The following is a 25,604-nucleotide window of genomic DNA, read 5'->3' on the forward strand; positions in this document are numbered from 1 at the left end:
TTAACTAATAAATTAATTTTATAATTAAATAATTTTTCAAAATCTAGAAAATAACATTTGAAATTATATTTTTATTATCATATTTAATAATAAATTAGTTTTTAATTATATAATAAATTCTTAATATTAAAAGTTAGTAATATCAACGATGGACTCAAACTCTAGGCGAAGGTGCATGAGGAACTGAAATAGACGTTGCTGATCTCGGGCCTTCTGCTGCTTCTTGTGTCACGTGAGTTTTGTTTTATCCCCAAAACTTTGCCCACGTGCGGCCTAGCTCACTTGATCTCCCCGAAGTCAAGATTGCTAGTCAGCCTTCCCTCGGATGCCAAACTCTGCAAAACGCTAGCGGTAGTAAGTTTAAGAAAGTGGCACAAAGAGAGCACAAGAGTTTTGGAAATGTAAGCTTATATTGCTTAGTTCTCTATCTTTCTCTCTACACTTCTCTCTCTCTTTCTCTACTTCTCTCTACTTCTCTTTACTTGTCACAAATGACACAAGGATGAGGTATTTATAGATTTCCCCCTGTTCACTAGCATGGCCGTGTTCCTGGCCGTGTTACTCTCTGTGGTCGTGTTCTCTAGAAGCTTCTGGCTCTTTCATGTTTTGATGCATCCAACACGGCCGTGTTTATGGTAGTGTTGGCAACACGGGCTGTGTTGAATCCAGCACGGCCGTGTCAAGGTAGCCTTCCTTGCCTAATTGTGAGGCGGGCTGTGACATTCTCCCCCACTCAATCTGGCAACGCCCCCGTTGCCTTCTCCTCGTAAGCTTTGATTTTCTCCTCGAATTGCCACAAGTCACGAATCGGCTCCCAACTTGCTTCACTTTCGAGGAGTCCCTTCCACTTGACAAGAAACTCCGTCATAGGAGGTTGATTGGATTGTGGCACCTTACGATGAGAGATGATGTAGTCCACCTCTTTGTCATACTGAGCCCGCACATTCAAAGGAGCTCTTGTAGACTTACCTCAGCTCGGGTCATCGCGATCCTCCCTATAAGGCTTCAGCATGCTCACATGAAAAACAGGATGGATCTTAATGCCTTGTGGTAGTTCTACCTTGTACGCTACCTTACCCACACGCTTAATAATGGGGAAAGGTCCATCGTACCTTCTTCGGAGTCCCCAATGAAGTCCGTCGGCTTTGCCATGCAAATATAGCTTGACAAGCACCTTGTCCCCTTCCTTGAACTCCATTGGTCTCCTCTTCTTGTCCGCCCACTTCTTCATTCGCTTGGATGCCTTTTCCAAGTAGGCTCGAGCAACGTCGGCTTGCTCCCTCTATTCCTTCGCAAGCTTGAAGGCAGGTGGACTTCGGCTTGACCAATCCATGGCAAGAGTGCTTGGTGTGTAAGGTTGTTGGCCCGTAACTATCTCGAATGGACTCTTGCCTGTAGACTCGCTTCTTTGCAAATTGTAAAAGAATTGGGCAACATCAAGCAGCTTCGCCCAATCTCGTTGGTTGGCACTCACGTAGTGCCTCAGATATAGTTCCAAGAGTGCATTGATCCTCTCGGTTTGCCCATCGGTTTGGAGGTGCATACTTGTAGAGAACCTGAGGTCAATGCCTAATAGCTTGAACAACTCTGTCTAAAAACGACCCGTGAAGCGAGTATCTCGATCGCTTACTATCGATCTTGGCACACCCCAATATTTCACCACATGCTTCATGAAAAGACGGGCAGCTTCTTCGGCGGTGACGGCCTTTGGAGCGGGAATGAAGATGCCATATTTAGAGAATCGATCCACCACCACGAAGATCCATGCACAACCTTCAGATAAAGGAAGCCCCATGATAAAATCCATGGAGACACTTTCCCACGGTCTCCCGGGAATAGGAAGTGGCTCTAACAAACCACTCGGGGCTTGTTGCTCCATCTTGTCTTGTTGACACACAAGACAAGCCCTCACGTAGGCCTCCACATCTTCCCTCATGCGAGGCCAATAGTAGGCATTCTCCATAAGCGCCATCGTGCGTTGTATGCCGGGATGACCCGCCTACTTGCTGTCGTGGCACTCTTTAAGGATCTCCTTTCTAAGATTGTCATGGAGCGGTACGTATAGCCTCCTTCTTTTGGTGTAAAGCAAGTCTCCTTCTAGCCAAAATCTTCGAGTCTTGCCTTCTCGAACAAGAGTAAGGAAGTTCTTGGCCATAGAATCATGCTTTAGCCCCTCCTTGATGCGCTCCACCAAGTTGCATGTAGTACGGCTTATATCAGCAAGCTCCCCCTTTTGGCTTAGTGCATCGGCAACAAGGTTTGCTTTACCTGGCTTATACTCCATGACGTAGTCGAATTCTGCAAGAAAGTCTTGCCACCTAGCTTGCTTCGGTGTGAGCTTCTTTTGCGTTTGAAAGTAGCTAGTGGCAACATTATCGGTCTTGACAACAAACTTGCTCCCAAGCAAGTAGTGCCTCCACGTTCACAAGAAATGGACTATAGCGGTCATCTCCTTCTCTTGCACCGTATACTTTTTTTCGGTGTCATTCAGTTTCCTGCTTTCGAAGGCTATTGAATGCCCCTCTTGCATAAGTACTCCACCAATAGCAAAGTCGGAAGCATCTGTGTGGATTTCAAATGCCTTAGTATGGTCAGGAAGTACTAGGGCCGGCTCCTCCATAATGGCCTTCTTTAGCCTTTCAAAGGCTTGTTGGCACTTCGTAGGCCAATCCCAAACACTGCCCTTCTTTAATAGATCCGTCAAAGGAGTGGCAATGGAAGAATAGCCCTTGATGAACCTCCGATAATAGTTCACCAAACCAAGGAAAGATCTCAACTCGGTCACCTTGGTTGGCGGCTCCCAATCTTGGATGGCCTTCACCTTTGAACCATCCATCCTTAACTTTCCATCGCCAACGATATGCCCAAGGAATGCCACCTCTCATTGAGCAAAGGAGCATTTCTCCTTCTTGACGTAGAGCTTGTTATCCCGCAAGGCTTTGAACACTAGCCTTAGATGCTCTACGTGCTCCTCCAAAGTGTTACTATAAATAACAATATCGTCGAGATAAACAACGACAAACTGACCAAGGTAAGGAGCAAGTACCTTGTTCATAAGTGTGCAGAATGTGGCCGGTGCATTTGTAAGGCCAAAGGGCATGACAAGGAATTCGTATGATCCATATCTCGTCACACATGCTGTCTTTGGCTCATGTCCCTCGGAAATGCGCACTTGATAGTACCCGGACCGTAAATCCAACTTGGTAAACCACTTAGCACCACCAAGTTGATCGAAGATGTCGGCAATGTTAGGAATCAGGTACTTATTCTTGACTGTGATCTTGTTTAACGCACGGTAGTCTATGCATAACCGAAGAGAACCGTCATGCTTCTTCTGAAACAAGATCGGCGCACCATATGGAGCTTTGGATGGCCTTATATAGCCTGCATCAAGCAGCTCCTTAAGTTGCCTCCTTAGTTCCTCTAGCTCCGGAGGCGCCATACGATAGGGTGCAAAGGCGGGTGGTTTGGCTCCCCGTTCTAACTCGATCTCGTGGTCCACTTCTCGTCGTGGAGGAAGCTTCTTCGGCAGCTCAGGCGGCATAACATCTTTGAACTCATCAAGCACGCCTTGGATAGGGCTTGGAAGTGTGGCATCATCAACATAGGGACCTTCTTCCACCTTGAGGGTTGCTAGGAAGGTTGGCTCCTTCCTTTTTACCCCTTTTGAGAGTTGTATGGCCGATACCATCATATCTTGGCTTAGCTCCCTCTTTATCGGCACAACACAAGGTTGGCCATTCTCCATTATGCACATGGTGTTGGCGTAGGGAACTAAGAATGCCTTCACCATGTCGAGGAAGTCCATACCAAGATAGAATCGTTGATCATCAATATGAGCAATGGTGATATCGACCTTACCTTGCCATTGGCCTATACGGATGTTGGTCCCTCTCGCTATGCCAATGACAGGTAGCCTCTTTGCATTCACGCCCTTGATGAAGCCCTTTTCCTTTTTATAAGGCAGCTTTATAGAGTCGGCCACCTCCTTTGCCATATACACCGTATCAGCCCCGGTATCCACCATGGCTTGGATGCTTTCGCCTCCGATGTTAGTCTCCACGTACATCCGACCACGAGGCTTCTGCTCCACTTTGGCTTGGATGGCATTGAGGAGTCGAAGGGAAGCAATTCTTCGTTCTTCTTCTCACTTTTCCTCTTCGCTGATTACTAAAGCTCCAAGCTTCCCACGCTTTGGACACTCGTAGGCACGATGAGGTCCGTCGTAGATGAAGCAAGCAAGCTTTTTCAGAGAAGAACTATGCTTGTCTTCCTTCTTCCACTTGCCTTTATCCTTATATGAAGCCTTACCATCCTTTGTAGAAGATTTTCCTATATCTCCACCACCTTTGTCACTTCCTTCGTACTTCTTTACTTTTGTCTTAAATGAGTCCTTCTTCTTCAACTCTATTAAGGACTCGGCCACTGCCATTGCGGTGGCAAGGTCCTGCACACCTCGCCTTTCTAGCTCTAATTGAGCCCATCGAGACAACCCATCAATGAAGGCATGGAAAGCTTCTTTCTCTCCCAAATCGGAAATCTCCAACATCAATTCGGAGAATTCTTTCACATATTCCCGAATATAACCATCTCTATGTTGGAGTCGTCGAAGCTTTGACCTTGCCTCCTTCTCAGCATTGTCGGGATAGAATTGCTTCTTAAGCTCCCACACAAAATCTTCCCATGTATTAGTGGTGCAAAGGCCCTTTTTCACATCCTCGCACCTACGTCTCCACCATACGGTAGCAATATCACTTAAGTAGAGAGATATGGACTTTATCTTAGTGGCGTCGTCCACTATGCCCACTGCATCCAAGTATCCCTCCAAGTTCCACAAGAAGTTGTCGATCTCCCTTGCACTCCTAGCCCCACCGTAGGCCTTTGGTTTAGGAGCATCGACTTTGTGCACCGCTGTTACTTGTGCTCCCCCACTATTCGCCAATGCGGCCTTGCACAAGTTAAGCTCCACCTCGAGCTTATCGACCTTCTCCAGGCATTGGGCAAGCAACTTCTTAAGAGCCTCATTGTCCCTCGCTAAATTGTCGGTGAGAGTATTTAAGGCACCTTGCATCTCCCCGCAAAGCTCCCCATCGTCCTCCTTGGACTCTAGCTTCTCGATGCGAAGGTCCATGTCTTCGATTTTATCACACCAATCGGACATGGTAGTCTCCACCTTGACTAGCCTATCCTCCATCGCGCCAATCACGTCGCGGGACTTATCCCTACGGCCCTTTCCGCTATCCTTTCCTCCTTCCCTTGGAGTGGGAGGAGCGGTAGAAGTGGATTGCTCACCAACTTTGGCCATAATCTAGTGCAAGAATTCCCCAAAGAACTCAAACACGCTCTATTGCCAACTGGGCTTTGACACGAACCTAGCTCTGATTCCAACTGTCACGTGAGTTTTGTTTTATCCCCAAAACTTTGCCCACGTGCAGCCTAGCTCACTTGATCTTCCCGAAGTCAAGATTACTAGTCAGCCTTCTCGGATGCCAAACTCGGGAAAGTTTCAGCAATTACGCTAGCGGTAGTAAGTTTAAGAAAGTGGCACAAAAAGAGCACAAGAGTTTTGGAAATGTAAGCTTATATTGCTTAGTTCTCTATCTTTCTCTCTACACTTCTCTCTCTCTCTCTCTACTTCTCTCTACTTGTCACAAATGACACAAGGAGGAGGTATTTATAGATTTCTCCCTGTTCACCAGCATGGCCGTGTTCTCTAGAAGCTTCTAGCTCTTTCATGTTTTGATGCATCCAACACGGCCGTATTTATGGTCGTGTTGGCAACACGGGCTGTGTTGAATCCAGCACGGCCGTGTCAGGGTAGCCTTCCTTGCCTAATTGTTAGGCGGGCCGTGACACTTGGCACAGGCAGAATATGTAGAACATAACTCCTCCTCCATGGAGGAGGGCTAGGCTCTTTGGGCGGAGGCTTCTCATCAACTATCTCTTACTATAAGAGCAGGAAAAATATTTTTCTTTATATACGCAATTATCACTTATTCATATTTCTACATGAAATATGATAATCCATTTATTTGTTATTCTTCTTTTATTATCTTTTTTTTTCTTGTCTTATAACTTTCATTTTTCTTTTTTCATTTTTGTATATTTATATATTTCTATAATATAAAAATTAATTGATAAATAATTTTTAAGATAATTTTTATATTATTACATTAATAGAATTTTAAATTCTTAAAAATCAAGAACATCTAAAATAGTTTGTTTGCTATTATTTTTTGAAATTTTGTAACTCAATATTAAATATTGAAAATTCTATTAAATTGTATCTATCAATTTACTTTTATAATTAAAATAATATATAACGGTCGTGTAACACACGGATAAATGACTAATTCTTTTATAAAGTCTGAGATTGCCTGCTTAGGAGCGTTCTTGCACAAAATATTATTTGCAAGGTTATTTATAGGATTGAATTTTATTTTATTATTGTCTCAAATCAAAATCCATTTAAATTTTACCTTATATTATAAAATACTAATTTTCATTAAGAATGATTTTAACAAAATATGTCAAAAATAATTAAATAAAAATCACAACACAACTAGTCTCTAACTTGACTCTCAACAATACTAGTCCATACGCATTAGTATGCTCTTATTAATTTTTTTCGTCAACATATTGGTGTAAGACTAGAAGACGATCCATTTGCGTTTTCTTCCCAAGTTGAGCAAGTTTTTATGTCAAAGACCCCAAGAGTATGAATTGTCATGCAGTTTTGAGAGTTTTACTAAGGGATATGTATGATATGGGCAATGAGATGATGGTATTGACTTAGGAGCTTTGAATGATAAAAAATTAAATGAATAATAGCTTACTTAGGTTAGAATTGATTTTGATGAAGATAATTATATATTTAATTTATTTTTAATTTTTTGAAGTGTAAAGAGTTATTGCTTTTAGATGAGTTATTTTTATTTTAGTACACTATTTAGTTGACTTGTGTTTCTAATAAGATGTTTTATTTTATTAAATAATCTCTTGATTATATCAAATATGTAGTAGAATATTATTTTTAAATCAAGAATTAACAAGTCAGCTTTCAGATGATAAATCAGTTTATTTTATTTAGGTAAGTTAATATAATTATAATGTTAAATGCTTTGGTGGATATAACATCTCTATCTTTATTCGCTTAAAATTCGGTATGAGCATAAGCATTTTATGAATAATTATTTTTTAAGTGCATTTAATTAATATAAAAAAAATATTTTTATAATTATATTTTAGGCACTTGAATATGCACAATGTTGGTATAGTTGCATGGTAATTATCAAGTTTAGCAAACTTGAGTTTATGTTATAAAATAGGGTGTTTTAGAATATATTAAATGTTTAAGGGATATATGGGAATTAGTAAGGGGACATGAGAGAAGAAATAATAAGTAGAAGGATTAAAAGAAGCTTTATCTTATTAGTTGGAGATAAGTAAGTGGAAGTCTCTTGAATTATAAAGAAGAGAGGGAAATAGGGATTAGAGATGTGAAGAGGGGCTGAATTCTTAAAGAAAAAAAAAAGGATATCAAAGAAAGAGAGAAAAGATAAGAGGAAGAAGAGAAGAAACTCTAGAGCTTTCTAATCTAGGCAAAGGTAAGTGATTTTATTTTTTCTTTTAAAACTCCTCTTATATGACATGTTAAACGTGTATAATTAGTCTGAATTTAAACGAATAAAGTGATTAGCATTAGAAGTGATTATGATGTCAATATGAGTTTTAGAGATTATAAATAACTTATGATTGAGTAGAACTTTACACCTCAGTTTTCATAACCTTAATGAAGGAATTGAAAAGTCCAAAAAATGAAAGCTGTAAAGTTATGTATTGTCTATATGCATGTAAAATACTTTTGTAAAATTTGATGTGTGTGAAGAGATGTTCTTCCTAGAGTAGAAATGGTTCATGTTGCTAGGCTTGCAGATATTCTAAATTTGTTCATTTATTTTAAAGACTTTAGAGGTTAAACTAAACAAAAGGGTAAAACATGAAAAATTGTTTATTTATTAGTTATCTAACTCTATGTAAATCAATTTTACAATTGGATATGTATGTTATGTTCAGTAGTCATATTTGTTAGACATGTTCAGGTTAAAGTTGTACGACAGGATAGATTTCAAGAATTTACCATATATTATGTAGTAGTTATTTTGAGCTGGATTCTAGATATATTATAGCCTCATGCGTCTAGTTTAAGTAGAAAAAATAATCAAGTCATTTGGATATGGATAACTAGATTGGTGGCTATATAAGTGAAGCAAGGTTAGGATATCCTATAAGAATGAACATGTGTATATATTAGGCTTACTTGCATGAACGTATGACCATAATTGTGCATCAAGCAGGACTATCGTTATAGGCAGATTCTTCATTAAATATTTATCATATTTTAGATCCTCAACACATTGTGAAAGCCCAAGAAAAGATTTAAACATGTAGTAGATGTTTTTTTACATCTAAGGTAGTATAAGAATCAATTAAATTCTATTGTTTATTTGTATGATTGAATTGTGCTATGAATATGTAATTGATGATTTGTAGCTTGGTTTATTTTATTTTCATTGGAATTTGAGTTATGAGGTTTAATACAATTTAAGACTCCAAAATGATATAATTATGCATTTATAGGTCTAAACTTAAGGTGAGATGTAAAGTAAGATGTTATATGATTATTTATATATATAATCTTACTATGATTTTGGACAAAGGAAAGAAGTTGAAAAACCCTCTTCCTACTGTTCAGGAACTCCAGAAGGAGATTAAAACCATCAAAACAGAACTCAAAGAGTTGAAAGAAAAACAACAAAATGATTCTGTTTGCTTAAAACGATCCTCAGCGGAATAGTGATTCCGATTCGATGAGGAAAATGATTTTCAAAACCTTGAAGTTTCTGAAAATGTTCCTGAAAACTTTATCAATGTTTTAAAGGAAATTACTTCAAGAAAATATTTGATTCAAATAAAGCTTGTTTATGTGTATTCTTTAAAGCAATGTTATTATTAAGAATTGCGGCTTCAGTTTTACCAGCAATCTTAATCTTTGAAGAATTGGCTAAAGTCAGCCTTTCTTTGGTTTCTTGGTGAAACCTTTTAGGAACCAGTTCGCAGTTGATACAATTGAGGTCTGCTCCAAGCATCCAAAGCCCGTGACAAGTATCCAAAGCTCCAAGACCTCTATATATAGAGGAGTCCTCCTTCTTCATCCCTCAGAATTTAGAACTTAGAATTTAGAAGAGAGAAGAAAGCTCTTCCTGAGAAATTTGAACAGAAAAGGAGAAGCGGGGGAAAACGCTTTTCCATGGAATTTGGTTTGTAATTTGCTTTGAATAGGTTGAACAGGGGTAAGACTTCGGGAATAAGAGTCTCAGGGGCATTACCGTAGTCCAGAAAGGTTGGCTAGAATCTTCCCTAAGCATGACTCTGGTTAGGAAAGTGTCTTTGTAACTTTGGAAGTTGCTAAGCTTCTTACAGGTAAGATTGCTAAGGAGCTCGGCATTCTCCAAATCCAACGCAACCATTCCAAAGACCATTCAATGGAAAGACATAACACTTCCAGAAGAATGGATCCTTGAAGGTGCAACCCAACCTACTTCTCCAAAGCAAACAGAACCAAACACAAACCTCAAACACATAGCCCAATATTTTTTTGAATCATTCTTTGGAAATTTAGAATGAAATTTGGAAGAAGATGGTTTTTTATAGAAATTCTCCTTGCTTTTAGAAGGCTTTCTATACTTTGAAAATCGTTTCTTTTTGAAAGATTTTGGATAAGAATCAACTTTGCATTTTTTCCCTCCAGGTTGGTTTTTTAAACCCTGGAATATTTCAAAGCCTCAAGCTTATTAGCAGTCAATCCTTGAGGTTACTGGTTCAGCCAAATTCAAGCACTTCAAAAAAGACAAAGCCCATAAAGACCCTGCATATTCAACATGCACAATCCAAAGAATCCTTCACCCGTCTGATTACAACTGGTTAGAATAGAAAACCAGATTCAAAAGCCCCCTATAGTGGTGACATCTCCAATCCCTAGTACTGGTCAACCAAAAGAGTCGAACCAGTCAGAGAAGCTTAAAAACCCAGTGATTATGTTTATGTGTATTTTAATACAAGTCAAGTGTGGTTTGTATGATTCCACTAATTATTGTTTATACGAATTGCATACGAATACTTGCATTTGGGATTAAAAGGACGTCGTGATTGGCTTGACAGATATTTGCGACTCACTTAGCATATGGACTGAAGGTCAAATAACATACCAATTGCTAAAGATAAAATGATACTATATGAGTCACATGTTATATACTGGCCAATAAATCAATTGATGCACATGAACCTCGAGACCGGTGTTTGATTTGTAAGATCACAACAAAAACAAATGAACTATTACATTAATATTTGCATTAATAAATCTCACAATTATACTTTATTTTGGTGTGAATTGATTGCTTAATGGTGTCAATAAAATTCAATGGTTGTTTATAATTGTTGAGTCACGACTCACCAAATCGCATTTATTTTTCAGATAATGAAGCTTAAAATTTGAGTGTTTTAAAACATAAAAACACTGTAAATAAAGACATGGAGCACAGGTCAATCCTCACTCTCTTCTCCTTATTTCGTGAGCATACACTTGGTTAAATGAAGAATACTAGTATCATAACACTTTCTCCTATGCAAATAGTGTTTTGAGTTTTTAAATTGAATATGGATATGATATTTTTATTCAGCATAAAGGAATATATATATATATATATATATATATATATATATATATATCAAATAATATAGAGTGTTACAGTGGAAGATTCAATTATCAAAGAAAATATGGATGTATAAGATTAGTGGATTTATGGTGTGACATATAAGAAAATATCAAGACCAAGCTTGGCCAAACCTTGCATGAACATTTTGCTTGTTTTTGAACTTATTCAAGCAATGACACTTTAGGCTAGAAAATTAATAGGCCAAACGAATTTGTCAAAGAGGAAGCTCAAGGAGGCGCCGCTTTTGTTCCTTGTTGCCCAATGAGTGCACCAACTTTAAATAGAAAACAATAGGTTAGTCGCATCTCTTATTATTTAGGAATATAGCTTGATTGATTTAATCATATCTTTCTTGATTAGGATTTACTAAATCAATTAAGATTTTATTTTTTGTCATGTTGAAAGTCTTTTATTATGTCCTTTTAGAATAGATTTTTATTATTCCCTAATTAAGCATAGTTCTTTATTTTATTATTTAGAAAAACTTCTATTTTGCATATACTTTAGTTAATTCTAATTTAGTTTAGTTCCTTTATGCAAATAGAAAATTAGGTCATATCTTTATCTATTTAAATCCTATATAGCCAAATGGCACAAGTTATTGATCGTTTGTTGAAATAAAATTATTATGAGATTATTCTTACTTGATTCTTTTGAGAACTTTTCGAACTTATTAAGAACTTGTTCTTGTGGAATTCATCTTGAGTTATCACTAACCTTCTACCTTTCTTGAGTATGACATCTAAAATCATTTTTATACCAAGGTTCAAAATACAAGTTATCTTCGGGTCAAGGTCCTTTCTAGTTCAAATTTGGCTATTTTGAAATTCTAATTTCAAATTTATGTTGAGTCTCGTTTTAGAATTTATTTTTTTATACCTATATTAGTATAGGCATCAAACAAATCGCACTTAAATAGTATTATTTTAAAACTACATAATAATTCAATTTAATAATCTTTTCATTATATTATAGAGATTAATCTCTGCATAAAGACATGACAATAAAGACTTTTCATCCCAAATAACTTTAGTTTTTGCATGTCCATGCATCTACCCATATTTGAAGCATAACCATCACGAAATTTGAGATTCTTTAACCAATCACACAAAAGCTAATTTAGACACTTTATCCAAGTTATAATAAGCTTTTAAATATCGTCTAGTACTAGATGTTTTTCTAACTCAGGGCGCCTATAATACTCATTTAACTCATGTCTCGACTTGATCGTATCTTTTGTTTTTCTATCAACAACCATTATTATGTTGAATATGTTATTAAACACATTTTTTCTATGTGCCTTATAAGATTTGAACTCCAATAAGGCCAATCCCAAAATATGCTTCTCTTAATCCATTCATAGGATTAGGATTTGCATATTAGACCATTAGTTTCATTAGCACTTGACTCGATAATTTTTTTCAACCCCAAATAGTCTCTCTTCTAAAATTTCCACACTGTTGGTATCGAGAGATCTTCCGTCGTTATTGTCTTTTTCATCCTTAAGGCAATTTTATTTAAACGAAATTGATAATCTCAAATGTTTTCCATTAGAACCAAGAAGAGGGGTTGAATTGGTAATCTCAAATTGCAAAACTGAATAGTTTTAGGTCACAAATAAGGATTAAAGAAAGAGTAAAGAGAATTGAAAGTGAGTTGGAGTTAGAAAGATTAATACAAAGGTTTATAGTGGTTCGGAAATAATCCTCCCTATATCCACTCCTTAAGATCAAATTTGAGTATCCCATTGTAGTCTTTAAGATTACAACCTTTGGGTTTTACAAGTTCACCTAACAACTTGGTGTTTTCCAAGGCTAACACTAAACCTCTTTCCTTAGTAAACTAATTCATTACTAAGTCCCTTAGCCTTTGAGTATTAATGGTTACTCAACAACCAATTCCTTATGTTTTTAATACTTAGCCTCACATAACAACCCCTTTTAGTTTTAGTTGAACAATGAGGCTCAACTTAATACACTTTACAAAGGAGATTAAGTGTAGGAAGTTAAAAAATAAATTTACAAGAGTTTGGATAAAACACAATAACACCTTTTTTTCTTGAGTCTTTAAAAGGAGTATTTATACACAAACCTACCTCTTAAAGACATTATAATTGGTCCAAGACTCATTAAATGCAAATTTAATGACTAGGCAAAAGGTTGCTTGAAGTCATAAAAAGCGTCTCCGCACTTTTCAAGCGCCCTCGCACTTTCTGAAAAGAAACGTTAGAGCTCCAACAACTCCAAACACGTGGCTCTAACTTGGTGGCTAATATCTCAACGGTAACTAACATCACATTAATTGCGAAAACCGCTCTCACGCTATGGAAGTGCCCTCGCACTTGTCTTGTTCACGCTCAAAAGTGCCCTTGCGTTTGTTATCGCGATATCCAATGCCATTTTCGGTCTTAACCTCCAAGCTTGAGCGCCCTCGTGCTTTTTGGCGCTTTGACTCTTTAACTACCAAGTGTCGTTTTGTTATTGGCAAGATGTTAGATGGACTTTTTAACTTATATGATTTTGGTAATGTGAAAAGCGCCCTCGGGCTTTTAGGTCTTAGTGCAAGATTTTCTTGAAATTTCAAGGAATCTTTAGACAACCTGAAATCTTTTAATGCACTACCATATAGACACTTAATTATGATGTTAGCAATATCTAATTTGGTTGTTAATATTAAAATAGAGATCAATTAACTTCTAGGTCAACAATCTCTCTTTTTTTTTTATTTTGACAATCAAATTGAGTAAAAATACAAAATTAGTCATGTATAAGTGCAATTGGTTATACAACAAATAAGTTTGAGTTTGCTCTCCCTCAAAATAGGCATGCTTTTCTCCTCCTTAATTTGTATATTCTTCTAACCAATTTCCTTAGACAATTATACCTCTCCCTTTGGCAAAATTAAAAAGAATAATCTAAAAGAAGAGAAAAAAATCATAGAGAGATAATTAACAATAAGAGAAGTTAGGACATCAATGATTAGATTACTTGTATGATCAGCATGATATACCAATGCATGAGATAACACAATCTTGAAAAGACAAAAGGAAAAGAATAGAAAAGGAAAGAATAAGAAAAAATGAGATCAATCCTCTTCGTCTTCTTCTTCCACAACCATAAGCTCCTTTCTTTTGCCTCCTCCACTTGTACTAGTTTGAGGAGGGAGAATTGAACCTCTTCTTCTTCTTCTTTCCAATCCTCAACATAGCAATGAGGAATTTTGTGAATTTTTTAAATTTCCACTAGATCAGCATGCAAGTAATGAAGATAGTTTCAAGTCTTCTCCATTTGCTTGAGAACTTTATCTTCTAAGGAAAGAGAAGAGTGACCATGAAAAATGGAGGGAGTGGGTTCACTTGGCACTCTATGATCTTTTTTTTCTCTTCTTCCTATCATCAACATCTTCTCTAATTAGAAGGAAGAACTCTCCATCAACTTCCTATTTAAGCCCAAGTCTTATGACTTTTGCATGCTCAAGAAATGCTAGACCTAAAGTGATAAGTGAAATAGAAGGGGTAAAGAAGGTTTTGTTGAGAGGAGAAAGGACTTGAATGTGCTTGGCAATCTTGATGATATGAGAAAAGACAAGAATGTCACCTTTTTTTAATGTTGCCAAGATGAGAGAGATGATCAAGAAAAATTTTAAAGTGAGAATAATTGCATTGAGGAAGAGAAGATTTTTATAAGGCATTTTTTCCATCCTATTGTCCCTTGCATGGATGTTGGTAGCAATCATCTTATGCACCACCTAATGAGTTAAAGATTTTAGGTCTTTAAATAGGGAGTATTTTCAATGAGTGTCTTTTATGGATATTTGCCTCCAAAATTGTGAAGGAGAAATGGGCATTTCAACAAAGTTTTTAATGATGGATAGTTGTTCTTTCTCTTGGAATGCAAAGCTGGATAAAAATTACTGTCTAAAAAGGGTCTTTTTTTCCTCAAATAGCATGAATTCTATCCCATAATACTTATCTCCATCCCCCTTTTTATTGATCACTAAGATAGAGAGAAATTCCTTTATAAGATTTTCGTATCCTATATCTAAGGGTTGGGGTAGAAAGAATTCTTCTAAGCCTACATTCTCTATGAGGGAATGAACCTCTTCAGAGATGTCAACTTTGATAAGTACTTCCTCATCGAAAAAACGGTTAGCTTGAGTCTCCTTTCTCTCTATGGTCATGAATTTGATCATTGCTTCATCATCTATGCTGAACCTTCCTAACATCATTTCTTAATCTCATGATGGATATTGAAGGATATGAAGAAGGTGCTTGGAGAATTGAGGAAGAGAACGATGAAGTTTCTTTTTTGAAGAGTTCAATGTTAATGAGAGCAAAAGTAATACAATCCTAAAGAATGTGTCTTATATAGCTTTAAAGGGGTTAGAAAATGACTAGAAACAACTATATTTGACTTTAAAGCAAATTTGAAAATTTTTGTAACAGCTAAATTTTTTTACAAGAAACGAGGAGAAACGTGATTGTGCTATTGAAAAATCAATCACAATGACTATTATTTTAATGAACCATGGTCGCGCTTTAGAAACACGATCACGCTTTAGAGGTCAGTTTTTCAATTTCATGAGCTTCTAAATCACGAGCATGCTTTTTACAAAAAACAGAGACGGAAAAGAATTTTTTTTTTTTTTTAAAGAATCATGCAAGATTAGAGTTGATCATTCCTTTTCTTTGAGAGTATAAAAATGCAGAGTGAGAAGAAGAGCACCTGATACGCAAAGTGTAATTTTAATACTCATAATTCAAAATAGAGATGAAAAGAGAGAAAGTTTAACATAAGCAATTGCTAAAGCACATAATGAATAGAAATTGTTCAAAAAGACTAACTTAGAGTGTTTCCATCAATCATTCCTAATTTGCTTTTGATATAACTCAATTTCTCCTCATTAAGGGGTTCTGTATAGATGTTGGCCAATTGGTTTGTTGTTTCAACAAATTCTAAAATGACATTACCATTTTTATACATGATCTCTCAAAAATGATGCCTAATGCCTAATATCTATATGTTTACTCCTAAAGTATTGAATGGGATTCTTAAAGAGGTAGAAATTTGATCAACCTCTCTCCTATAATCTCTTCATTCTTGCTTTATCCAAAGAATTTGTGTGCAACAATAATTTAGCGCCACATAATTGGCTTTCGCAGTGGAGAGAGCGACCGAAACTTATTTCTTGCTAAACCATGACATTAAACATTCACTTAATTTATAGGAGTGGTTTTAGAAAATCCTAGAAGGTGTTCATAATTATTGACTTATTAAAATAAATAGTCTATAATTATCTCTCTCCTTATTAGATTAATATCAAAATAAAAAAATTTATTTTTAATTTTAAAATTATCATCAACAAATCCTATATCATTTCGGATATGGATTATCAACTTCCACATTGTTAGTTAGGATATGGCTTATGAAATTATGGCCGGCCAACTTGTCTAAGGCCAGGATCATATAATTCTTGTAATACGTTCCTAACAGCCTCCACATCTACAAGGGGTTGCATGTGAGGCTAAAAAGGCTAATTTATATTTTTATGATGATTAATTATTGGAGGATTGCCACCTAGGCCTCCTTCTGCATCATATACAGTAGGTTGGTTAACGAAATTAGTATTAGCAAAAATCTGATTGGTTAACGAGATTGGTATTAGCAAAAATCTGATAGGGCAAATGTAGCCTACCAAATGTTGTGTTAGTTAGGAGTTTGCACTTTGACATCTTCTCTCTTATGTTGAGGCACATATCTTTCATCGGCCAAAGAAGCCTTAGACTCCACTATACTATTATCTCTATATTATTTCTAGGAACTCTCTCATTTTTCACAAGAAAGTTGCCCCCCGAGTCTCTTTGCGACATTTCTCTCTCCAACGTTAGCATTTGAATTTTTCACTCTTAAGTGTAGTAGGGAGGCTACCAATTAATTTCTCACTAATTTTCTGTAAAATTCTGAAATGTATAATTTGGGTCTCCTATGTACGCAAAAAAAATCCTAACAAAAATTAGCAACTGAATTAGTTAAATCAATACGTGAACCTCAAGTACTTTAGCAATAGGCGACTCACCAATGGCTTTTCCAATAGGTGCTTCAAAGTGCTAAAATGTAGTTTGAGATGCCATGTTCTTCTTTAACTGTCCATCATGCCAGGAACAGAAACTTCAAATTCATGTTTTACTTCATGATGAGCAACCCTAGCATCCTGAAACTACATTGGTTCTTTTCTATTACTATGTTTTATTCTTGGAGCCATTGCAGAATAAGTCCCACTGAATGTGCCAATTATGTTGACTAGTACCACATATGTGTAGTACACAAACCGTGACATATTACATTTCCAACTTCTTTTCAAGAAAGTTGTAAACGTAAATGTGTTCCTGAAATAATATCAGTTGAAAGTTTCAAAAGTACAAAAAGGGGGTAAAAAAAAAAAAGAAGCTTAATTGCATGAAATAAGTATAGAATTATTTTTCTTGAATGTCTGTGCTGTTGAATGTCTCTTGATTATCTTCTTTTCTTTTTTGTTCACCGTCCCCTTGTAAGTTCTAGGCATAACTACAGTGTTCATGCAAAACATCTATAATGAATCTTAATTTCATTACTGTCATGAGTTCTAACAAACTTCTCATTTGATTTTTTTTCAGCATCCACTAATTTTTAATTAAAATAATTATTTTAATTAAATCCTCAAGTCAATAATATAATTGGGCATAATCTTGGACTGGATTTTACAAATTTATTTATGGGCCAACAAATTATGTTGCAAACACAAACAAAACAATTTCATGCACAACCTGGCCTAATAAGATTGATGCATAAAGCATTCGAGAATCCTAATGAATGCAGGAGAAAAACAAATTTGTATGAGCCCAATTTGAAATGACGATCAATCAACTGAAGCGAATACTGCTTTCTTTAAAACAGAATTAACAGAACTATAATTCAGGACTTACGAAATAGAATCATTTTCACTCGGATAAACATCAGGAGTAAAATTTACGGTAGAGGCTGAAGAACATGTCCCATAAAATTTTCAGCAGCACATCTCAGCTTTAGAAGCCTCATATACCGACATTTTATACTGCAAACATAGCAACATAACTCAGCTCTAAAAGGCTCATGTCCCTGCATTTCTGCGGCCAACCCGGGCAACAAAACCAGCTTTAATTGGGGCAACTGATCGTCCAGAACCACACTGCAGACAAAACAAGATCAGAGAAGACTAACAAAATGAAGCCACAATCAAATATTAAACAAGGCAACTCAGAAAATGCCAATTTCATACTTTTACATCAAGATGAATGTTATAATACAAATGCTGGCAAATGAATGAAAATGTTGGCATGCTTCTACTGGGACCCAACTTTCATCTATCTTCACTATTAACATATGAAGGGGCACCAACGCAGCCCCAAAACTAGTGAACATATCTGACATGGGATAAGACAATTAACATTTACAAAAATGCTAATAATCATTCTTGGCCTCAAGATAAGATTGGGCTAGTGACAAATTCAGCTACAGTATCATGGCAATAATAAACAAAAGTTGCAACAGCTGCCAAACACTTTGTAAATCAACATCACAAAATTAAAATAAAGGTGCAATGGCCTCAGATGTAAGTCTCAGTCATAAACTAGACAATCTCACAATGTAGGCAAATCATTACTCATCATTGGCCGCATTACCATACTTGCAAATGGTTATCTAGAAGAATCAGATGGAATTATGCCTTTTTTCTTTATTTAATTTTTTACATTGCACAAATTCAATGTCATTAAATCATCAAAACATCTTTTACTTCATGGTCAGTACAATACCATAAATGTAAGAAACAGTAAAAATTGTGTTTATCATAGTTATTAAAAGCGCAAAGATGTCCTAGAGCCTAAGCACAGGCACACGCCTGACACACAAAAGGCACAAAATTTAAAAAGGAAAAAGCATTAGTACTCATACCACAGTGATGATAGACAACATACACAGAACTTAACAATAAAAGTTTCTAGTTCAAAGACACACAAGCTTCCTAATCCTAGTAATTCCAAAAGGTTCTTAAAGCACTTGTAAAAGCGCAATTAATTCTCATCGACCTCATTATTTTCTTCTTCATCATCGTCAAATTCAAGTTGATCACTTCCAATTTCCTCATCTTCTTCATATTCTCCGTCATCTTTTTCAAAATCAATTTCTTCCTTATCTCTAAGTACTAAAGAAGGGTTAGCTCTCGTATGAGAAGATTCCTTTGTCTTTTCCATTTCCTTAGGCCTAACACTTAAAAGAGGAACAGGATATAACAGTTTTGCCTCTAGTACGATATGTCACCTCTTCAACTGCACTAGATCTAGCAACTGGACCGCATGTCAAATTGTCATCATCAAACACCAATTCATCTTCATTATCATACTCTCCATCCATTGTATCCATCAATTACTCATTACTATCATTTATATCTTTCAAAGAGATGGGATCAATGGAGTCTCGCACATCATATCGACGCTTCAATATCCGATTGTATTTCATAAATACCAAATCATTTAGGCGTTGTTGAGCTAGCCTATTGAAAATATTTTCATAAAGGCACGCCTTGGGAGCGCCTCGCCTGCAAGTCAAGGCGCACCAAGGCACACACCTTTGCGACATCACCCGTCTTTGGTAGACTAAGGCACAAGGGCATGCGCCTCAGGCGCGCCTTTGATAACTACGGTGTTTATGATATCACAACATCTCAAGCCTTATTCAAGACTGCTATACACAAAGCAAGAATGCATAATGCATCTTGGGAAAGAAAAGAAATGAGAAAGATCTAGAAATTTATGAACTGTCACCTTCTCGCATCGAAGAAAAAAGAGACGGTTCTCCTTTGACAGTATAGTATCTGGACTTTTGCAACCAAGGCAAATGACATACTCATCTGAAAAGTAGAACAAAATGCTCAGCAATCGTCCAGCTATAGATTTTTTATTGTGCAGCTTAAGATGAAGTGAATCAGTTGAAAAAGGAAGAGGTACTTACTGATATAACGACGCAAAATCCCCTCAAAATTTTTAGGAGCAAATCTACCCTTCACAACTAACCTTTGCTGTCCATCCAGTGATCCACTTGTTCCCAACTCAGCCAGTAAGAAGGCCATGACATGGTCTGGTTGCCGATGCATTCTGAATTTTTTTTTCCCCACAGAAAGAAAAGGGAGGATGACGCAAATGTTCAACATTTAAGTTGGCGAAAAATAAAGCTCAGAGTTGAAAGGAATATATCAGCAGTAATGTATAGACATCTCAATGACTAATCTTATTTATAAAAACAATACCATACGTGAAACACCAACATCCAGAACCAGCAAATTAGAACTTATAAAGTGTATGCTAACATCATAAAACAATCACCTACTGAAAGCCAGCTTCCATTATTAACAGGCGAAGTCTTGCCAGGGGCACAGCAGACAACCAAAGAAATCTGTCAAGTTTACAAGTCATACACACATTGTTGCAAGAAGAATGAGGTTGCTGGAAAAGGAAAATCAACTCAGCTATCCAATTTCTTAATCTTCACTATATAACTTGAATAATCACTGTGTGACTTGCTGATATTCAAAAAAGGAATTTCATGAAAAAAGGATGCAATTTGAATTTCCTCAAATTCTGTAATATATTTGAGACGCTAGGACATCTCTCAGTAGGCCTTATGCTTGGCAATTAACCCAAAATAGGTAGAAAAGGTAGAAGACATTGACAACAAAATTCTACATAGAACTCAGAACTAGATTTTTCGTTGGAACGATCTATAACCCAACCCAAACTTGGTACCATAAAACAAACACAACAATTCATAAGAACCGCTAAATAAAAAACTTATAAACAATTTCAGCTAATCAACACTGAGTATAGCGTAACTAAAATCTTTCTTCTTGGTCCCTCTTAGGAGTCAGGCACAAAAGAAGAGCAACATATACTTACGTCTTGCAGAGATCCATGAAATTCACAAAAACAGTCTTCTTTGTCCCCTCACGAAGAACCTGTGGAGGCCGCATTACAGTTCTTCTCCTATCTCCAGCAAGCTCTGGATTGTTCTCACGCAAAATGTTGAAGACCCTACCAAGAAGCTGCCACATCATATTTAGAAAGAAAAGAAACAGTCACTCTGCAATAATCAGATAATAAGAAACACAAGGACTCAATTTAACAAGGTATTTTATACATTAATGTTCAAATGTTATTCTTGATTATATAAAGTAATAAACATTGAGATTGAAAGAAGTATTAGAACCAATGGCAAACTTTAAAAAATTGCCGCTTTGTCATTATTAAAACCTAAATATGATTTGACATAGAAAAAAACAAAGATATCTGTGCATAATATGCTTAGAATTCTTATCTTTCTCCTTTTCTGTGTTATATTCACAATTGAAAACTTCTAAAGGCGTTCATAGAAGAATCCTTTGGAAACAATGTTAACGAAAATTCAAAATTAAAATAATTCTAAATGTAATCTAGAAAATCTGGTGGGCGGGGTTACCGAATGAAAAGAACATAGTAGTACCATCAATTTATTGTTGTTACTTTCTCCTTCCAAAGTTTCTAATCAAACAACACCATTATAAACTTCCAAAATCATCCATTAGAAACTGTAACCAAGGACATTTAGGACGATCTCAGTTGTTCAGAAAGGACAACTTATGGCAACCTCACGAAAAGTTTAACAGAAAAACCACAATAAGAAAAAATTTCAAGCAACAAGAATGCCATCTGATTTCACAGATTCAACTTTTCCTTTGGCCATAATCGTAAAACTTTCTAAGGTATATGATTGATGGATAAAAAAAAAAGGCATGGATTACCCCCTATTTTTCCCTTAGAGGTTAAGCTACTGAAGTAAAAGGCTTTAATTATTCAAAGTTCAGTATTTCCAAGTTAATCAACAAGGAGGAAATTTCTTATAGCAACAACTAAATAAACTTGAACTTAAAATTCACAGTTAGAGAAATTAAATATCACCAGCTGCATTAATCTATTACTCATTTCTGGTACATTCATATAATTTGGTTGGTCAGTGGGCCCATGACTCCCTGCATTAGCAGCTGAATTATTATTTTATTCGTTTCTAGTAGACTCATGAAATTCAGTTGGCCAGTTGACACTTTATTGCATGTTTGTTTAGAGAAACACCTCCTTTGATTATGTTATGCAACTAAGAAAAGATGGGCCCATTCCATCTCATTTCCATCAGAATATAAATCAAAGGGTCCTTTTGGGAATAGTAAACATGGTATCAATTAATCTAAATACATTCAGAAACCTATTTTGCCATGTTTTAATGCTTGAATGCACCTTTATTCTTTATAAAGGTTTCCCTCTAGTCTACAATATATATATAGTATAGAGCATAGAAAGAATATATAGAAACTACTATAAGCATCAATTAATTGGCACATGTAGTGAAAATCACAGCCGAAGAAATAATAACATAGAAAACAGAAAATCACATTAATTAAAAGAAAAAAAGACTCCATTCAAATGAATACTATACCTCCTCATATTCATAATCACGGTCACTCCCATCCCAAGGATAAAGCTGTTGTTGCAGCACAAGTCCTTCTCCTTCTTCATCTTCTGCAACATGATCTAAATATGGAAGAACAAGAATCTCTTAGACCCCCAAAATATAAAAAAGCAGTAAAGTAAGCTATAAATTAGTAATTATTGATTTAAAATGCAAATTCTTACCATCCAAATCTTCTGTCGTATCCACATTCTCTTCATTCAAAATACTGGCTTCTACCTACAATATTATCACATCAAAGTATCACATATTACATGCTGCTGAGGATATAAACATGCATAAATAGAATAAAACGCCAACCATCTGTCATGAAGAACACATAAGCTTACTGGTTTCTTCTTCTTCTTTTTCAAACCAGTAAAAGTACTATCGAGCCCCTCAGAGACTGCAACTAAAAGAAAAGATCCCCATAAAGAAAGGTAATTCATATTCTTTTACAAGTAATATAGACAAACTTCATGAAGTAAGCCAAAAGTAAAAAAAATAAAATATTCTAACTTAAGTACCCGACAAGGTTTCAGTTTTTTCAGCGAGCTTATCTACAGAATCGTCTGCACTATCCTGTATGACAACCTTCTTCTTCTTCTTTTTTTTAGTAGGATCGAAGGGTGCAAGCTGCAATGAGCAGAAGCAATTATGTTATTTTAAAAAAGGAAAATCATCTTAGCATCAGCTCGCTAATGGAGCATCAAACCAACTGCCTTCACCCCCACACCCCTCCCTTCTTTCCCGATCTTAGGGAGGAAGTCGTGCAAATAATATGCAAATAATGAAAGTTGTTCGACTTAGCAAAATTATTTTTATGACAAAGAAAATAAAATCTAGCAGAACAGATACCCAAATGCATGAAGTCCTAAGAATTTCACCACGAATAGAACAAGGCAGAGCCACAAAAGACATGATTCTATAAGAATTCAACTCAAATTGAATAATAGCACATAACTTATTCCAAACAAAGCCTAAAAACAAAACAAGCACAAGAGCTTACTTCTGTAACCTCGTCCTTCACATCATTAGGAGTGTCGTCTGTCATGATTTTCTACACAACAGAAAGTAATTAATAACATTTAAAATCAAGCATTTCACTGTTAGCATTATAAATAATTAGAAAGAATCTCTTTAATTTAATTTCTTTAATAAAAAGTACAACTCATAAAGTTTAGCATTGATAATTAATTAAGGTGCAAGTCTCATCTTCATGTGACAGGTGCAATTTGATTGAGCTGCAAAGTTTGTGAACAGAGTAAAAGAGAGAAAGGAAACTAGAGGTAGTGGAATTAGGAATGGAATGGGGTAGGGTATCCGTCCATTTAAGAATATCCGAACCCAAACCCCATTAAAATACAAATACACAAACCCATCACATATCGTTTTACAAAATTAACTTTATTATCCTGACTAGGAATGACAACAAGTAGGGCACCTGCCTATTTAAAGATACCCAAAATTGAATCGGATCATAATACACATATCCAAGTCCTTCCCAAATCCGTTTAAAAAACTATCTTTGTTATGTTATTTGAACATGAATACCCACATACTACCAAACCCATCCAAACCCATTTAGTATATATAGCTCTTTTCTAGATATTTAAATGAGTAGAGGGTACCCTACTCGTTAAATTCCCATTTATATGAACATTTAAGCAATTAAACAAGTATCTATTTACCAAACCCATTCACAATAAATAAGCTTAAAATAAAATAGCAAATATTAATTGAAAAAAAAAAAGCTAGAACTTAAAATAATAAAAAAATTAAAAATTGTAGACTAATCAGATCCAAAATTAAAAATCTAATATATTAATACAGTCCAAGCATAATGAACAAAAAATTCAATAAAAAAAATTTATTCTATCATACTTAAAAATAATGTTACAAGTCATCAAAGACAATTAGATGTAATATCTAACATCCAATTCTTGCATGCTTATCTACCACCTTTATACAAAAAATAAACCATAGTTAGCATATTGACTATTAAAATAGTAGATACTTTATAGCTATTACACATAATCAATAGACATCCTCTTCAATTGAAGATATTGAAGATAAACAACTTGATTCTGCAGTTGAATCAGAATTTTAAAAAATAGAAAGCTAGAAAACAATCGACACTCGAACAAAAAATGCAGTATATTCTTTTGCAATTGAAATCTTTTTTTTTTTTTTGTTTATGCAGCATACACAAATAAAAAAATATCATTATTGTATTTTCAACAATTACAACACCTCTTTCCAGCTCCAAAGAAAACCCAAACTTTGTTACTTCTCTAGAGAAACTGCTGAGCTTGAGAACAAAGTCAGAACCAAAAAAAATGCCTAAAGTCTCAAACTTGCAATACATCAATATATCTATATCACTTGCAAGGAAAAGAAAAAGAAAGAAAACACTGCTCTTCCTTTGAAGTTTATCTAAAAAAAAAGAATCCCAGATCTAATTATTTTTAAGCGGAGGAGAACCCAAAGTTAATTCAATGAATTGGTCCACTACAGAAACTAGACTTCAAAAGTTCAGGGACTTGAGAATAGAACAAAAGACAGGTAGACTCAACCGTCTTCCGAAAGGTACAGGTTTATAACCTCAAGTACAAATCATTTACCGGGGGAAAGTTGAAGAAGCCAAAATGAATATGTAAAATCAGAAGCAACTGGTCTTCAGCGTAATAATAAGATTATATATTATATAAGCTTATTATAACCATATAGAGACATATGCATAAAAATACATATATGAAAAAAACCACATTATATCAATCGAAAAATTTCGACACGTCAAATTCACTGCAAGAACCAAAAGAAAAAAGAAAAAGCATCACTAATTAAAGAAATAACAATACCTGGATAACCGGCGACTGAGGGCTTGCGAGAGTGGAGGATTGAAGAAAGATAACCGGCGACTAAGGGTTTGGAAAGTGAAGGCTTAAGAGGTTAGAGCGTGGCGTGGAGGCTGTGATGTGAGGTAGAGATGAAAATAGAATTAGGGTTTCTAATAATAGAATGTGCATTATATTTTCTTTTTCTATATTAGTTTATGTAATCTATTTGTAATATATATAACCTATATAATATATATGACATATTAAGATATCATTATTAATTTTATTTTAATTCTAAATATAATTAATTTAATTTTTTAATTTTATTGCTTCATATATTTTTATTATTAATATATTTTATCATTATTATATTTTCTATTTGATATTTATTATATATTATTTTATTAAATAATTTACATAATTATTTTTATAATAATAATTTA

General features: G+C 35.4%; 1 protein-coding gene across 2 annotated transcripts; it reads right to left on the reverse strand.

Moving 5' to 3' along the window:
- Nucleotides 1–17,678: 17,678 nt before the first annotated feature.
- On the reverse strand, nucleotides 17,679–25,367 carry LOC8258083 (eukaryotic translation initiation factor 2 subunit beta). Of its 2 annotated transcripts, none has more exons than XM_048371953.1 (10): nucleotides 25,183–25,367; nucleotides 23,331–23,381; nucleotides 22,849–22,957; nucleotides 22,672–22,727; nucleotides 22,507–22,561; nucleotides 22,310–22,404; nucleotides 20,740–20,885; nucleotides 19,799–19,941; nucleotides 19,612–19,697; nucleotides 17,679–17,978 (listed from the first exon to the last, which is right to left on the reverse strand). In XM_048371953.1, the coding sequence occupies exons 2-10, from the start codon at nucleotides 23,373–23,375 to the stop codon at nucleotides 17,901–17,903; spliced, it is 813 nt and encodes a 270-aa protein (XP_048227910.1). In that variant the 5' UTR covers nucleotides 23,376–23,381; nucleotides 25,183–25,367; the 3' UTR covers nucleotides 17,679–17,900. The 2 variants fall into 2 exon arrangements, with proteins under 2 accessions (XP_048227910.1, XP_048227909.1); XM_048371952.1 differs by having other exon boundaries at nucleotides 22,672–22,733.
- Nucleotides 25,368–25,604: the final 237 nt, after the last annotated feature.

Source organism: Ricinus communis, chromosome 3 (genome assembly GCF_019578655.1).
Source record: "Ricinus communis isolate WT05 ecotype wild-type chromosome 3, ASM1957865v1, whole genome shotgun sequence".
Classification (NCBI taxonomy): Eukaryota; Viridiplantae; Streptophyta; class Magnoliopsida; order Malpighiales; family Euphorbiaceae; genus Ricinus; species Ricinus communis.

What these genes read in the sequence shown, in the direction of transcription:
- LOC8258083 (XM_048371952.1), bottom strand. Translation starts at nt 23,375, where the DNA reads ATGACAGACGACACTCCTAATGATGTGAAGGACGAGGTTACAGAA. An exon ending in GTGATTATGAATATGAGGAG is followed by an intron (nt 20,886 to 22,309) that starts GTATAGTATTCA and finishes ATGATGTGGCAG; the next exon opens with CTTCTTGGTAGGGTCTTCAA. An exon ending in TTTTTCTTCGATGCGAGAAG is followed by an intron (nt 17,979 to 19,611) that starts GTGACAGTTCAT and finishes TTTTGTCTGCAG; the next exon opens with TGTGGTTCTGGACGATCAGT.